The sequence below is a fragment of the Chelmon rostratus genome, chromosome 1, assembly GCF_017976325.1.
Source record: "Chelmon rostratus isolate fCheRos1 chromosome 1, fCheRos1.pri, whole genome shotgun sequence".
NCBI lineage: Eukaryota > Metazoa > Chordata > Actinopteri > Chaetodontiformes > Chaetodontidae > Chelmon > Chelmon rostratus.
This window is the reverse complement of record NC_055658.1, coordinates 19,980,963-19,998,799: the sequence shown is the minus strand read 5'-3', so window position 1 is coordinate 19,998,799 and position 17,837 is coordinate 19,980,963. Positions and strand designations below refer to the sequence as shown.

The window sequence follows — 17,837 nt, the reverse complement described above, 5'->3', positions numbered from 1 at the left end:
TTAACATTACAATTAGAGCAGGACAAAGCAGGTGTAAACATGAAGCTGCTGACCAAGATGAAAAACTCCAAGGAGCAAGGAAGCATCATGTGTGGTAGAACATGGACAATGAAGACAATCAGCGCGCTCAGTTAAAACATGAAAACATATTGTCACACTACACTGGAGAGGACACAGACAGCTACAGTCCATCAGCACATGCATGAATTGCTGCACCGGATCCTCCCTGTATGTCCGTGTCGTCGCCTGTCCAGCAGGGGGCGATGAGAGCCACACCGGGGACACAGAGGACCGGGCGAAGAAGAAGCAGGTCTGGCAGAAGCTGATTAGAGCACTCAGCAGACACAGGTGGTGGTCGGCAGTATCTGACCGAACAACCGTAAACAGAAGAAACCATGAAGAACGAAGGTATAGAGGGCACGGAGAGGTTCCTGAGCCCGGGCAAAGGCAGAGGCCTGCGGGCAGTGAGGCACTTCGAGGTGGGGGAGCTGGTGTTCGCCTGCCCTGCCTACTCCTACGTGTTGACAGTGAATGAAAGGGGAGCGCACTGTGAGCACTGCTTCACAAGGTAACGTCTTACCTCTCTGACACAACTGAAGGAACACCTCCGTGACTGTTAGCTTCGGGCTGGTGTTTTCTTTTAGACTAGCTTAAACCCGAACAAAGCCAGTATTGTGTCCAGTTCAACGCTGGCTAACCTCATTACTTAGCTAGGTTAGCTTGTGAACCTCTGGACACCCTCTGTACCGAGCTGGTGCAGAGTTAAATGGGTCAGTGCGATGAGACAGCTCACCTGACACTGCAGCGTTTGTTTGTAGCACTGCAGAGTGAGGACAGTCTAACACAGAAACCAGCATTCACGTAGAACAAGCTTACTTAAAGCCTGCTGTCTGAAGTCTGTTAATGTGCTAGTGCATAGTCTTCAGTGGGCTACTCATGCTTACAGGTAGTACGGTTAGTTACTCCACTAAATTTTCAGCCCTTTCTTTATGTCTTCGTGTGACATTTGTGCTCAAACCATTTCAAGCACCCCGTTCTTAAAAGACAGCCTGTGATGATTCCACCGAATCCTACACCTGCTTTTAAGCACCTAAAAGTCAAGCAGTATAAATAAAACCTGCAGCCTCACCGTGTCAGTCTGTTTCTAAAGTTTTATTGGTTTATGATTAGAAGGGAATTATAACATGATTTGTCATTTGTTGGTAGTTTTCAGCCCATGCTTACACCAGTAATGGTGTGGAATGTGAAGTGGTTAAGACATTATTGACATGTGTGGGTGTCTGTGGGGATACTGTGTCAAAAACATACAGGATGGTTAAACTGCAGTGTGCTAGTCCTTTTTAAGGTTTAACCCTCAAGTTTGCCTGCTTGTCTTGTTGAGATTTGCACCATGATACTTTTTATGAGGGGATTTAGAGTTAAAATGACCGTATCTCCCTCTCACACACTCACACACTCACTTTCATTCACTCACATGCCTCATACTCAAGCTGCTGTTAGGGTTTGTAGAGCAGTAAAAGGTTAGGGTGCTAAATATAGTTGTCCATGTGTCCCAGGGAGGAGGAGCTAAGAGATGAGAAGGCCAGGGGTGCATGTGTGCATTGAGGGGGGTGGAATGGTTTGTGTCTCTTGCTGTAATACTGTGGTTATTAATCTCTTTAAAAAAAAAAACAAAATTAGCATTTTCTTTATGAAAATGCACCAGAAATACTTGTAGAAATTGAATTGGAACTTCTTGTTTGAACACATATGGAGTTATAAATAAAATCAAAGTTTGGCCAACTAACTGACTTTTGTTGGTGTTTGAGCTGATGTGTTGTGCATCAGTTTAACAAGGAATCTAAATGTAGGAAAAGAGCTATGTCAGTAAAAAGCTTTAATTTAATCCCTCATCAACCAACTGAACTGCCCAGATGAAGGTGCGCACTGCGTTAGTTCATGTAGGTGAATACAATTGAATCCTGCTGAAAAACATGTGACACTAGTCCACAGCTGTAGTGGAGTAACATGTTGTGTCTTCATGTCCTTACAGGAGAGAGGACCTTTTTAAGTGTGGCAAATGTAAGCAAGCCTACTACTGCAATGTCGACTGTCAGGTAAGAGTGCTTTCTGCTTCCTTTTGTGCTTTTTCATGGAGGTGTTGTACTTTATGTATGTGACAGCACAATTACGGTTAATAAAGGAACTGGCCATGAATCCATTTCACTGAAAAGAGCAACAGTATTTTTATTTAAAAAGACAGGCTTTCCTGTTTTAGTCTCCATTTGGATTGGTCTTGTTCCTGCTGTCTGTTTTTGAGTAGAAGGACAAAGATAATGAACACAAGCAGAGATGAAGACATTTGATTGTTATTGTCAGTAGCAGTTTATCCATACGTATTTTGAGCATTTTACTTCACTGGTGCCATGACAGAGTAAATTTAGGACAAGGCATTGTATTTTATTGGCCTTATGACCCACCTTGGGACCTTGTGACACATATTGAGAACCACTTTAGCAGAGCCCCGTGCAGGCAGCACCCCGCAAGAGCACACACTCATGTTGCTGTTGCTATGACGATACAGTCTGTCCTCTCTTGCCTCTGTCTAGTTTTAGTTTTGTGTCACAAAACACACTCTGCAGTAACACTGAGGAGCCTTCTGTGTGTGATTTGTGATGCAAATGTTTTATTGTGTGTTTATTTAATTCTCTCTGTCCGTTACTCTCACTGTCTTACTTTTTATCTCTCTTAGTTTGTGTTTTGATGCCATTGTTCCATGTATTGTCCGGTTGAGTGTCCTTGCTGTAATAATGAAGGGTTGCAAGGTGTTGTTATCTCTCTTTCTCTCTCACTCTCTCTGTGTGTGTGTGTGTATTTATGCAGAGAGGGGATTGGCCCATGCATAAGCTGGAGTGTGTAGCTATGTGTGCCTATGGGGAAAACTGGTGTCCATCAGAGACTGTCAGACTGGTCGCTAGACTCATCATGAAGCAGGTAAAGACGTAGAGAGAAAGAGAAAAGCGAGCAAAAAGAGAGAAGATAGATAATATTGCAAAATATCTGAATTAAACAAAAGCCCCAGGTAAAGACATTATACATCATCCTTCTCAGTTTATGCTCAATACTGTGTACAAGACTTGAAATACATAAAAATCTAGGAAAGCACATTTTGAACTTGTGATGTAAGGGTAGCAGTAGTTAGTTACGCTGGTGATTTTTCTGCCATTAGAAGTGCAATAAAAACTCAAAAGCCTACATATATTGGATAACTGATGGCTAGAAGAAGGCGTGTGAGAATGTGACTGCACGTAACCTTTAAACAAACTTTAAAGAAGATAAAGAGTCAAATAAAATAAGTGGCTGCTTGATAACAAGTTAATTTCTTGAGTTAAGACTATATTTTATGCAATAAACCAGCTGTGAGCTGCTGGAGCAGCGATGTAATGACTTACTCATCTCAGTTTCTTTTGCATACCTTTGCATGAGTAGTGTCGTAGTATCAAGTATTGTGTGTGTCATGTCTTTGCTATTCATTTATTGCTGTTCAGGAAGGTCATATGTTCAGACTGGCGTTATGAGCCACCCTCACAAAAACATTGAGATTGACACAAACAATGCTCTTCTAAGGTTAACATAGCTGTGTTGTGTTGTAATGTTTTAGTGTTTAAATTACTGGTCCTAACTGAGCACCAAAGCTCTGGAGCCAGTCCTGCTGTCGTCCAGTTGTGCTTAGTAGTTGATTTATTGTTTTAATAATAATTTAATAATTCTGTTTGTGTTTTAATTACTTCATAATTGGACATAAACAAGACAATTTGCTATAATAAATCCATACATTAAGATAGGGAAATTAGGTTATTGTGTATTTTATTTTCCACGATCTCATGTGTCTCGACTGTGTCTCATCTTGCAGAGAGTTACAACAGAACGAACCCCTTCAGAAAGGCTGCTACTGTTCAAAGAGTTTGAATCCCGTAAGTAGATGTGTGTGTATGAATACATGAGCGTGTATGTTTAGTTACATTTGCATGCACTTGTAGTTACATGGTGCAGTGTGTGTGTGTGATCTTTCTGTGTCTCTGCAGTTGTAGCACTGTGTCTATTAATATCCTCTGCTGTAGCCTCCAGTCCTGGTTCTGTCTCTTTCATTCACTCCAAGTCTGCAGAGCTTTGGGACTTAAATCCCAAGCTTCTGGGTGCTGTAATTTCATGTTCTCTCCCCTCCTTTAAAAAGTGCCGCCACTGTGCCCTTGAGCAAGGTACTCAACCCTCTTCTCTGAGCCACTGTGATTGCACTGAGAAGGTGTTAACATATGTTCTCTATATGCTTTATGTTGCTCATAGCTACACAGAGCAGGAAACTAAACTCTGCCCAGCTTTATTTTGTGCAACAAGAAGATTTATAACATTATTCTAGCATTTTCTGTTTTGTTTCTATGGAGACTTTTTAGATAAGGACTAATTCAACTGCGGTATTTAGATTATACAAAGATCGAGCTGCTCCCAGTAATCCTAATTATGCACTGCAAGTTGATAAAACGTTGTATTTGTCAAGACACACAAAAACAAGACTGTTTTCCATCTAAACGCCCACAGTCTGCTTTCTCTGCTCCATTTGGTATTATCATTTAGTGTGAACTGTTGTTACAGGCTCAGATGTGTCATCAGAGGATTGTCACAGAATTAACCTTCACACCTGTCTCATGCACACAAAGCAAATCAGAGGCCAGCTGCTGCCTGCTTCCACCAGCCTGTGTGTCTGTGTGAGTTTGTGTGACTGACGATGACACATGGCCTGAAGCAACGACATATCCTCGACTTTACTAACACTAAGTGGTTTTGTTAAGGAGAAAGACGAATGATTATTATGTTATGGCAACAAATAAAAAGAAACAGGAGTATTAACAAATATCGTTTTGGATGGCCAGTCAACTTTATATTTTATCCCTTATTTTTTGTGGTTGTTCTAATACTGATACCCGTATCAGAAATCCCTCTCATACAGCCTAAAATGCTGGCTCGGGTATTGGAAGGCACTATGCAGTGATCCGATATCACGTAATTTATTATTTTTTAATGCGCTGGTCTGCTCTGTATTCGGTATCGGCCAATATGCCAGTTCAGGTTTTGGAAAGGAAAAATCTAATCGGAACATCACTATTATTTTTATCACTTACCTTTTAATTTATCCCTTTTCTCCAGTGATGGCAATATTCAGCCTTTGCTATTGTAGATGGATCCCCACATCCTAGTGCATAAGTGGTGTTTTTAGGGTTTTTACCTGGTTTGTCCTCTCATTTTCTCAAGGGGAACAGTTAAGTAACGTTATTGATTTCAGCCAGTGGCCCAATAAGGTTGCAAAGTTCATTGTACCTCACAATACAAAAGTGCTGGTCCGAAAACAAAGATTCTGAAAATGGTTCCATTTTGCCTGCCTGCTAGAAATAGCAAAGCATAGATAGTTAGCTTAGTCTTAGATTATAAAATGTCTTGTTTGCTGAGGCCAGAACCAGAGGATGACCAAAACTTTATTTGATTCACTTTGATTGCCTTTCCAGATTTAGATAAGATGGACAGTGAGAAGGAGGAGATGAACCAGGCTGACATAGCAGCGCTGCACCACTTCTACTCCAGACACATCAGTGACCTCCCCAACGAACAGGCTCTCACTGAGCTCTTTGCACAGGTAAAAAATTGGATAACGCAACTTCCTAAAGTTTCTCACGATGTTCCAGATTTCTTTCTACAGTATCTTTATAACCATTTGTTAGTGTGTGGGTTCTCTGGAGTAGAAAACTATACACTGCCACGACCATTTTAACACTCCGTTGCAAGAAGTCCACTTATTATATCCTCCTGTTCCTAGAAGGATTTACAATCTTGGGTGTGTTGTTACTGTTGTGTGATTGGTCAGGAGAGCATTCAAGGTTTTGGCTGACACATAGACAGGTGTTGACCTCTCTTGGTCTGTGGAAGGACATCCTGGGTTGCAGCATACACACTCAAAGTCTTTAGACACACAATGTGCAAATGTAGTATGTTTTCATGTGCACACAACTCCTACTCATACATGTTTAATGCTTATGTTCACACATCTTTTTAATCATCCGCAGCTGTCCAAGCAGTTGTTAGCAGATACACACACACACACATTGGAGCACATGTTGAATCAAGGATCTGTGTCACACACACCCACTGGTCCTGTCTGTGTAACTCGACAGCGTTTAGCGCTTTAATTTGAGCTGTCTGTCAGTGCTGCTGTCTCCTTTCACTCCATGCTACACCAACAGCCTTTTCATATCCCACAGCTACATTTAATCTCCTGCTACCGGATTTCCTCCTCCTCTGTGTAGGGGTGTTACAACACAAGCGAGTAGAGGGTGATGCAAGTGGTGTTATCATATTACTCACGCTGCTGTTCTGTCCCCACCTGTTTGTTTGTGTCTTCCCTTCTTTCTTTCTTGTTCTGTCCCTCCTCCTTTCTCCTGTTTTTTTTTTCTTTTCTTGTGTCTGTAGGTTAACTGTAATGGTTTCACCATAGAGGATGAGGAGCTGTCCCATTTGGGATCAGCTGTTTTTCCTGAGTAAGTAACCCATCAACACATCATCAACAGTCCATGCAGTCCGTGTATTTCACTCTGATCACACTGATAAGATTGCAAGAGTTAGTATTTGACAACATGTTAGAAATTAAATTAAGTAATAATGCATTCATACTCAGCCTCCTCCCTGGTGCTTTTTTCCGGTCAGTGTGTATCTCCACTGCTTCTGATTTGTTTCATTATTTTACTGTGCATCTGTGTACGTACATAACCAATCAAATAGCCCCAACATCACAAAGCTTAAATGTGCTGATTTTATCATGATTTTGTGATTTCACAATTATTTATGGAGCTTTTGTGCTTCTCCTCCATTCTTTCTTCCTTCTAGTGTAGCACTGATGAATCACAGCTGTAGTCCTAATGTCATAGTGACCTATAAAGGCACAGCAGCTGAGGTCAGAGCTGTTCAAGAGATAAACCCTGGAGACGAGGTAAGTTAACACTGGCCATAAAGATGCTTCTCAGTCACAGCAGTTTTGAGACCACATACAATCATGAAGAAATAAAGATACTAATTACACTCTTTATCTTGATCGATGCAAAAGGGCACTGATTTGATGTTTTTCTTTTCATCCTTCGTCTCCTTCTCTCTCCCTCTCCCTCTCTCTGTGTAGATCTTCAACAGTTACATAGACCTGCTCTATCCAACAGAGGACAGGAAAGAGAGGTTGTTAGATTCCTACTTCTTCACATGCCAGTGTACTGAGTGCACCTCCAAGTCTAAGGTACCACTGATTTTAATCAGTTTTTAATCATTGTCGTATAGAATGTAAATGTCCCAGAACCCTTTTTGCTGTGTTAATTTGAAGAATATATCAAGTGTCTCGGGTTTGAAATTTTGCCTCTTACTATCAAGCTAACTGAGCAGCTGTTCCCCTATTCCATACTACATCTCAATATCTGTGTCACATATGCTTTATGTATGCTGAAGGCTGTGGAAACTGGGTGCTTTCAAGTCAGTCCCACGGTGCCACCTATGTGGTTTGGACAAGATTTAGAATGAACCACACATGTACGAATATTTTTCAAAATGAACATTTTCCTCTGTATTTGGGCCTCTTGTTCACACGCAAAGGGCGTTTTAGGTCACTAATACTGAGATTTTTTTAAAATGCTTTCTAGAGTGCAGATTTTTCAGTCACCCCTGTTATTGTGAGTTCATGCAGACATGTAAAATAGAGCATTTGGGAAATTGATGTCATCACATCAATTACTGATGTTCTTACCCTAACCTTACCCTAACCATGGCCATTCATCACTTCTCACGTAGTACTTTAGGGGTAGGGTGTAGTAGTTTAGGGGTAGGGTCTAGTACTTTGGGTGTAGGGTTTAATAAATTTACACTTCTTCCTACTCCCTTTTGTTCATGTAATCTGAGATCAGCATGAACTGAAGAAGGTGACTTTTTTTCTCTTCTTTATTTTTATTATTATCACTTTTTGTCTGTTTGCTTTGTCTTTCTTTGTTTTTTTTACATGTTCGAAATAAAGGAATCAACCAATCAATCAAACCTAACCAACCCAATCAACGGAGGCAACGAGTACTAGCAAATCAGAGGCAGAGTAGGGCGGGTCAGTCCATTGCCATCCTTACGGAAAACGTGCCCAATGAGGGTGTCTCTGAAACAACAACAATGGCAGACTAGTGGTTAATTTACGTTTGGTTAGCACTGCTCGGCCATGTGCCGGAAAGATGAATAACTACTAATTGATAAATGATTAGCTACTATTGTTGTTGCTCATAACTTAACTCATTAGTTTTTGTTCATTTTGCCTTCCGTCAAGATATGAAAGCAAGTTTAATTCTTTTATCTGATGTAATGTGTTTGACACATGTATGCAGTGCGGCACCTTTTAGGTAAATTACAGTTGTAAAAAAACTATTCATATTCAGTCATTCTCCATTCTTTATAGTATATTGTGCTTAGACAGGAAATGATAGCATACATGTGGCAACATATGCCTATTATAATTTTTACTTCAGAAACCTGCTGATAGTTTCACATTCGGAATCAATAAGAAACCAACATTTTTTCTGAAAATGTCCTCTTTTTCATGTGTTCTGAGATCTTGCTGGCGCTGCCTCAGCACGTAATTTCTAATTATTTCCAGCTGTGAGTAGCTGCCATTGTGTGTTGCATTGTCGGGAATTAAATCAACATCATGCTCAGACATCACACAGATTTAGTATGCTATGTATGCTGATGTATTTGAGTACTTTTAGTGTTGTCACCCTTCCAATGTGAACACATTACATGCTGGTCAGAATTAGTGTGCACAGTAGTATGAAACTGGGACAGGGCTAGTGTTACTGTTCAAAGTGTGTGTGTGTGTGTGTGTGATGATATGTTAGTGTAAGTTTCAGTTTCGTGCTGTTTGTAATTTCTTTCCATCTCTTTCTAGGATACAGAAAAAATGGAGATCAGGAAGCTGAGTTCTCCACCAGAGCCAGAGGAAATCCGATCTATGGTCCGTTACGCCAAAAATGTCATCGAGGAGTTCAGGAGAGCCAAACACTACAAGAATATCCTCTTCCTCTGGCCATTGCTGTATTTCTTTTCCACTCTTTTGTTTCAGTTTTCTCTCATTTGAAGTCTTCCCCTCTCAGTCTGTCAGTTTGTCTCATTTCTTTATCAAGGACAACCTTTCACTTCCCTCCCTCCTCTTATTTCTCTGCATTGTTTCTGTCATTATTCCTTGACTCTCTGGCACCCCCCAGTGAGCTGCTGGAGATGTGTGAGCTTAGCCAGGAGAAGATGGGAGCTATATTTGCAGATACCAACGTCTACATGCTGCACATGATGTATCAGGCCATGGGTGTCTGTCTCTACATGCAGGACTGGGATGGAGCTATGAGCTACGGAGAGAAGATCATTCAGCCATACAGGTAAATTGATCTGTAAGGGGTCTGCAGAGAGGTAGTCATGCACTTACAAAAGATGCTTAGATGGATCATAAGGATCTGTAGACAGTTTGGGTGGGCTGGCAGTCCGGTCTCACATTTTCAGACCTCTCTCATCAAGTTTGCAGAGGTCTGGAGAAATATCTAAGTGGACCCAATGGGCTTTCTTTTCACTTTCACACTTCGAACCATTAAATCACGCTGGGTGAACATGTATGAAATAGAACAGGAAAGTAATCAGAGGTGCATTTTGTGGAGGCAGGGTGTTTTGATGAATGCTTCCATTGACCACAGTTTGGTAATGAGATTGTTTAAGACAAAGTTCATGGAAGAATTGTGATTTTAATTCCTATTTTCTCATAAACTGACAAAAGGCAAGTTTTGGCTTTAACATTTGCTTTATCATTATGAATTAAATGTTAATTCCCTAATCTAATGGCTATAGCATACCTACCTACAGTATATTCACAACAACACGTGTTGCATTTGTACTTGATAATAGTAAACATTAGGGATGCACGATAACTGTTTTTTAAAACCGATACCGATAACCGATAACATTCACCTCCTAAAGGCCGATACCGATAACCGATAACACACACATATATCTAACATCATGACATCAATACCACGAACAAAACCAAAAACAGGTTTGACTCTTTAAATGAAGAGATATTTATTTTTCCAATGAAAAACTATTGGTAAGCCTCTCAAACATGTTCTTAAAGCTATCAAACAAACCTATTTGATATCTCACATCAATTTAAATAAGGTGCATTACTTACTGATATAAAAAATAAAGGCCCCTTGAAATGATGCAAATACATGCATCAGGATTACAAACTGAAAAAAGTGTATTCCAGAAGTTTACAAAAAATAAATATACATAGAAAATTAATGCACTGGCACAAGTTAGATTCAAACATTTCTATTTAAACAAACTGAAAAAGTGCATTCCTCAATGACAACAAAAATAATGCACAGTGCATATTGTACTGACAGAAGTTAGAAGACGGCACTCTTAAATACTCAATTCTGATTGGTCAATCGCGTGTTCCTAACAGTCAGACTAAAGGGGCAATTCCTTAATGTACCAAGCTCAATAACAAATCGCCAGCTGATTTGAGTGGCATAATATGGAGCATTTTCCGTACATTATTTTTAATTTGTTTGGAGAGGACCAAACACTTGGCTGGAGAATGATGTCCCCAGCAAAAAAAAGAGAAAAGTAAAGAACAACGCTGGACCGACAGGAGGAGCGATATTGAGTGGAGACAAAACTGGAGACAGACTTTTTTATGTCTGACGCTGAAAGCAGAAATCAGCTGATGCAGGACTTTTATCCATCAGTCCGAAAAAATAGCGGTAAACCAAACTCTGTCTCCAGCTACGTCTCTCTCAGCTCTGGGATATCCCATCACTTCTCCACATTTGACATGATTTCGCTGAATATTTGTAAAGAAATAAGTTTTCCTGCTTGCCGGCAACGTACGTGTTTACTTTCAGAGCCGCTGCGCAGTGAGAGCGGTGACAGGCAAGAGTAGACTCATTTTAAATCAATAAATCACTATTTTGTGTCACACTATTGAATGCTTTAGTAGTAAGCCGTGTTCTAAGCGGGATAACGTATAGTGAGCAGTTTCCTATGGAGAAGCGTCGCGTCGGGCTTCTATGTCATCCTGAAGGAAGATACATGATCCCTTACTTAGACTTATCTATGTAAACAAACTGAAGAAGGGCAGTACATAGTAAGTCAAGCACCATCATGTCCATGATTAAATCTTCAATAACCTTAGCCTGACATCACACTGAAAGCCTCGCCGTCGCGTAAGTGCTGGTGGCTTCTTTGCGGCTGGCTTGCTAACGTTAGCGTCTTTAGCAGGCCGGCCGTCCTCATACGCTTTCCAAACTCCGTCAAAGCGGTGGTTATGTTTCAGGTGACTGGTCGGGAATTAAAGCTTGTGCCATTTCTCGCTCCTAGTGGAACTCGCTTGGAACATTTGTTACGAATAACCAGCGAACAATCTTCTTCGGAAACTTTGAAGAAGTCTGAACTCTGTTTTCATAAGCACGCTGTGCCGCATGCTGCATTCAAGGTGTAACGTACATTCCCCCGTTCCCTCGTTTGCCAGTCGTTCTTTCGGCCTATTTAAGTTCATGTTTCTATTTTTTGTGTGTAACATGTGAAAAATAATATCTCAGAATGATATAATTAGAAAATGACCATCACAGTGACATCACACTGTGACATCACACACTGTGACATCACACACTGTGACATCACACACTGACATCAGAGATAACACAGTGACATCACACACTGACATCACATAGTGATGTCAGTAACGACACACTGTGACATGACACACTGTGACATGACACACTGACATCACACTGTGACATCAAATCACACGGTGACATCACAAACTGACATCACACACTGAGATCACACTGAGATCACACTGTGACATCACACTGTGACATCACAGTGTGACATCACACACTGACATCACAGTGACATCAGAGATAACACAGTGACATCACACACTGACATCACACACTGACATCACATGGTGATGTCAGTAACGACACACTGTGACATGACACACTGACATCACACTGTAACATCACATCACACGGTGACATCACAAACTGACATCACACACGGTGACATCACACACTGAGATCATACTGTGACATCACACACTGACATCACACTGTGACATCACACTGTGACAGCTGGCCAAAACAACAACAAACGGCTGCGCGTCTACAAGTAAATGGCAACTGGAGGTGTTCTTGTGGACAATGTTCATCGATGACAACAGAGGCGGAATGCCTCTGTTGCTCAGAGTGGGACTTGCGGCCAGGAGATACGCGTTTGTTGTTGTTTGGCCAGCTGTTCCTCTCTCTGCCTCCGCATCCTCCTTTCAATGAGCTCCTCATCCGTGTACTCCGGCTCAAAACGGTAAGGACGTCCATCGTAAACAAAGTCATCGTCCACCACCTCAGAGTCGGAAAAATATTCATCCATTTTGTGAAAAATAACAGTCGCAAACTACAGCTAAACTAGCCGACCGCCGCAGAGTTGCGTGTTTACTTTCAGAGCCGCTGCGCAGTGAGAGCGGTGACAGGCAAGAGTAGACTCATTTTAGATCAATAAAATATGTTTTAATCACTATTTTGTGTCACACTATTGAATGCTTTAGTAATAAGCCGTGTTCTAAGCGGGATAATGTATAGTGAGCAGTTTCCTATGGAGAAGCGTCGCGTCGGGCTTCTATGTCATCCTGAAGGAAGATACATGATCCCTGCCATGTCCAAACTATTCCATAAAGGGCCGTGTGGCTGCAGGTTTTCGTTCCAACCAAGGAGGAGCCCACCAGGCTGGACTCATTTAATCAGCTGATCTCCCTTTTCAGCTGATAACTAAGGGATCCCTTGATGTTGATTGGTTGGCCTGGTGTGCTCCTCCTTGGTTGGAACGAAAACCTGCAGCCACACGGCCCTTTATGGAATAGTTTGGACATGCCTGGAAGGGCAGTCCATAGTAAGTCAAGCACCATCACGTCCATGATTAAATCTTCAATAACTTTAGCCCGTGGGTCATCTTTGGCAAATTTCTTGGACTTTTCGAAAGCCTTGCCGTTAGCGTCTTTAGCAGGCCGGCCGTCCTCAAACGCTTTCCAAACTCCGTCAAAGCGGTGGTTATGTTTCAGGTGACTGATCGGGAATTAAAGCTTGTGCCATTTCTCGCTCCTAGTGGAACTCGCTTGGAACATTTGTTACGAATAACCAGCAAACAATCTTCTTCGGAAACTTTGAAGAAGTCTGAACTCTGTTTTCATAAGCACGCTGTGCCGCATGCTGCATTCAAGGTGTAACGTACATTTCCCCCCTTCCCTCATTTGCCAGTCGTTCTTTCGGCCTATTTAAGTTCATGTTTCTATTTTTTGTGTGTAACATGTGAAAAAATACTGCAAATGTTAATTCAAGTCAGCATCTAGCAAAATTATGACCGAGTTAACGAGTTGTTTTCTGGCATGAGGGGGTATTCTTGATTTTTGAACGCAGCATTCACTGCAGGCCATTCGGGTCTCATAGTGGAAGCGAGGCACTGCCGTGCTGACAACAACACATATGTTATCGGGGCTGTTCGTCATGATATCGGACTTATCGGAATGACATCATAATTTCCTGTTATCTTCCCGATAACTATCGGCCCAATAATTATCGTGCATCGCTAGTAAACATATTTTGCTCTGTGGTATGCAACACTATGATGTCTTTTGTCTGTGTCTGTAGTGCTCTCCCAGCTTGGTATGTTTCAAACTTTTGCAGCACTACAACAAATCCAAATGTAACATTAATTATAGATTATATCTTGTTTCCACTTGTATTCACTGCTTAGCTTGATGTATAAATTATATTCTCTCTGCAGTGTTCACTACCCAGCATACTCTCTAAATGTGGCATCTATGTATCTGAAACTGGGACGTCTGTATTTGGGGCTGGAGAAGAAGTCACAGGGAGTCAAAGCTCTGAAGAAGGTACGTTCAATGATATGTGGTATATGAGCAGGTGGCAAAATGAAGGTACTATGGGCTCCAGAGAGGGGGAAGTGGGAGGACAGAAAATTTAGCAGAAGATCAGTGAGCTGTAAAAGGCAACACTACATACATTTACAATGTGTCTTTGAAATGATTTTAAAATACTGTTATTTCTTCTGTCTTCAGGCAGTTGCCATCATGGAGGTGGCTCATGGGAAAGATCACCATTATGTAGCAGAAGTCAGACGAGAAATCGAGGAGCAGAAGTAAACGAGGTGCAGCAGGAGGAGAAAAAGATTAACGAGAGGCACTGGATTGGGAAACCTCTCTTAAAGCAACAAAATTCACATCACTACTGCATGCCATGCATCTAATACCTCTCCGTTTTCCATCGCCCACTCTATTTTTCTTGCCTCTCTTGAGTCAGGGTTTCTTTTTTCATGTCAACTGTCAACGTACTGTGGCTGAGGATGACCACATTTTGTATCTGCAGCTACTTCAGTGAGAAACAGACAAATTGGGGTTAAAATGTTTGCGATGAAAAGAGTCTAGTTAGTCTCACAGTTCTAACCTTGAACTTCATTCGAAAATGTTGTTTTCTGTGTGCTGAAGCCCATTAAATCCATATTGTAATTCAAAAAAGGAGATCATCAGTGGAGAAAAGAAAAACTTTAATACTGCCTTTAAAGCTGCCTTTCAAAAGAAACAAAACTTTCATGTGACAGCTACTTAAGCTTTATTTTCTGATGTGAAATTCTGTCCAGTTTTTCTTTCCATGTGAGTCTGAAATCATTCAGTGTTCTATAGACTGCCTATGTTCTACTATTACTTATATCTTTGGCTGCAGTTTTAGCTGCACAGCTGTGCTCCAGAGCAGCTCTTCAATTATTTGGACTTCTGTACAAACAGGCAAGTAGTTGTTACGGAGGGCATTACTGTTTATTCACAGACATTTTAAATCTGTCAAATATTCCGCAACAGAGTTTCTGGCTTCATTGATTCATATTTAAACTGTGAAAAAAAGATAACTGACCATGCATCAGGCACTCTGTAGCAACGGAGAAGAGAATGCAAAGAACTATTCCTGATTGAAACCAGTGCTTGTCTTACAGTATGTTCCACTTGTTTTAAAGAACCTGAAAAGGTGTTGCATGTTTATGTTGTGTGTTTTGTTTTTCATATGAGGCTTGTTGACCAAAAGGGCCACGGGTTTAATTGACAAGGAACCAGCTATAATTATCTATTCACAGTTTATCCTTAAACAGGGGTGCTGATCTGAGACCTGTTTGCCTCTTAAGTCAGAGCGAAGACATTGGTACTATGACCTAACCAATGATCCTGGATCAGAGCCCCTTTGCTCTCAGGAAAAAAAGGCGCAACACCGTAGCTTTTGTTGCCTTTTGTCAAGAGATAGGTTATTGTACCTTTTTAATGTTTTCTCAGAAACATCATGAATCCAGATTCATAACCCTGGGAATGAAATCACCTTCTCATCAGTGGGCAGAATACTAACATATGGTAGAACTAGGTAGAATATAATTAGACATACACCTGATAACAATGGGGGGGATAACATTCTCTCTAGACACATTTAATTTTATAGTCAACAAGCATAAATGCATCTCCCTTTAATCTCTGCTTCAGTGCAAAGTTAGGTTTTGCACTCTAGTAAGCATAACAGACTGAGAGGAATCATAACAAATTTTTCCAACAAGGCAACTTTTTAAGGAAGCATTACCTTCAGCAAAATGGGTGCTCAAAACTCATAAAATGTGTGTCATTGGTACAGTAGGTTGTCATAAATGGACGTGTTGTCTGTGTGTTGTGGTTTTAAATGATCCTGAATCATGAGTAGGAGGGAAGGAGCAGTTACAGGTTGTAAAACTGTAGTTTCTCTCTGCTGCAGATTTGACGAAATCGTTATATAGAAATACCATGTAAAAGGCGGCGGGACTTCCTGTTTTTTCAGTTTTTATTTTAAGGAGTAAGCATGTGGTATGGAAGGCTTAAAAGGCGGCTTTAAAAACTACAATGGAAAGGAAATGCAAAGATCATCACCTGGGCCTTATTTAAGGGTTCTTGTTGCACTAAAATTTTCTAACAAAACGATGTCAAAAAGCAAACCTGCATGCACATTTTGTTTCATTTTTATCAGCTTCTGTGGCTGGACAGTTGGCCTGCCTGCAGTCGTCACACAGTAACACGAGTCACACATCTAAATCCTGTGTACTTTTCAATGCCTGTAGCTTCTCCCTCTTCCTTACTATGGATGCAATTTTATGCACCACATGAATGTGGGTAACTGGGGGTTAGAAATAGCCCGTTGTAATGAATTGCTTGTGGTCATATTTGTAGCAACTCCTGCATTGGTGACTCTTAGTCGCCTGCAAAAATGCATGTAGAAGGTGCCTGCCTTACAGCTTTGCACAGGTAATCCAAAATCACCAATCAGCAACTGTGTTTCACAAGTTTATTTTTGTCTATGTTTTTACAAAAGAAAGACACAAAGAAAAGAGTTTCTGTAGGCTGGTTTGCACAAACCAAATGATATCTAAACCTCTGCCAGATTTGAGCACTTCATTTAATTTCTGGCACTCTTAGGAAATGCAATGATTTGTTTCTTTTTTTCTGTGATGTCAGAAAAGATGTGGTACAAGGGTTAAAACAGTAAAATCCAGACTCATTTTGCACGTACAAAACCAGGGATAGGACACCCAGATGATGTTTTCTGCCATTTCTGTAATGAACTGTTACTTTATCAGGCATGAATGTTATTTTATTGGAATGCAAAACTAAAATCTGAGCCTCTGATTCTTTCTGTATCATGTCAGTGGAACTCAATAAAATGCAGTATGGCACTTGCTTTACTATATATACTTTGTTGTTTTCATTTGACATTTATAATTACAATAAGACCATGCATAATTTATTTAATTGCATATAGTATAACAAAATGACCTGAGAGACGAGAGAGAGATAAAACATGACTATTTAAAAAAATTGTTTATTAGAAATATTCTGCAGTAATTTTGCGGTCTTATCAGCAGTTTTTAGTTTTCCATCTCAGACTTCATTTTCTGATTGCATTGCCAACAAGGCAAGCAGACAAGCTCAAATGGTGTTTTCTCCAGCTACACATTCACAGTCACTGTCTCTGGTGGTCCCAACAGGGGCCATTGCCACTGCAGTGTCCCCCAAACCTCACTGCTATTGTCAGTTAATTATTTGTCCTCTAAAATCCTTTTTGTTCCTGTGATATAAATGGTCTTGAACCACTACTATTTCTTAACCTATGTTAAACCAGACTCGGATTGTTGTTGTCTTTTTTTCCTTCTGGCATCCTTTATTGAGAATCAAAGCTGTTCAGGGGGTTGTGTATGAAACTAAACATGGAAGTAGATGCATAAGTAAACATGAAGACTAAAGTCAATTTAAATCAAAATATTTCTTCTGCCGGGAATATCTTTAAGCTGAGGATCTTAAATATTTTTGTTCCGATGTGAAATGCAGTCTCATGCATGGCTCGCGGGCTTGTCGTTCTACCCTAAAGTTTGTTTAGCTGTGATCGCATACTTTAGTTTTAGAAAAACAATGAAAACTATGGTGTTAGTGAACACCTGACTGGAAGACATCGTGATATCTTATTAAGAGTAGTTACAAAGTCACACCAGAGGTGGCTCTGTTGAGACAGGAACAGACGGTAACCAACTGGGTGCGTTGAATAATCGACGTCACACGAAGGAGCCAATGGGCATGGAGCTGAGTGACTGCTGTTTCCGCCCATGGAGTTTGAATTTTCTAACGA

The 17,837-nt window shown here is 40.7% G+C and overlaps 1 protein-coding gene across 1 annotated transcript; it reads left to right on the top strand.

Moving 5' to 3' along the window:
* Positions 1–312: 312 nt before the first annotated feature.
* Positions 313–16,890, top strand: smyd2a (SET and MYND domain containing 2a). The gene is made up of 12 exons (XM_041935656.1): positions 313–568; positions 2,033–2,096; positions 2,863–2,973; positions 3,893–3,953; positions 5,538–5,665; positions 6,496–6,563; positions 6,910–7,012; positions 7,196–7,306; positions 8,984–9,104; positions 9,293–9,467; positions 13,924–14,032; positions 14,219–16,890. The coding sequence occupies exons 1-12, from the start codon at positions 396–398 to the stop codon at positions 14,300–14,302; spliced, it is 1,308 nt and encodes a 435-aa protein (XP_041791590.1). The 5' UTR covers positions 313–395; the 3' UTR covers positions 14,303–16,890.
* The last annotated feature ends 947 nt before the right edge of the window (positions 16,891–17,837 follow it).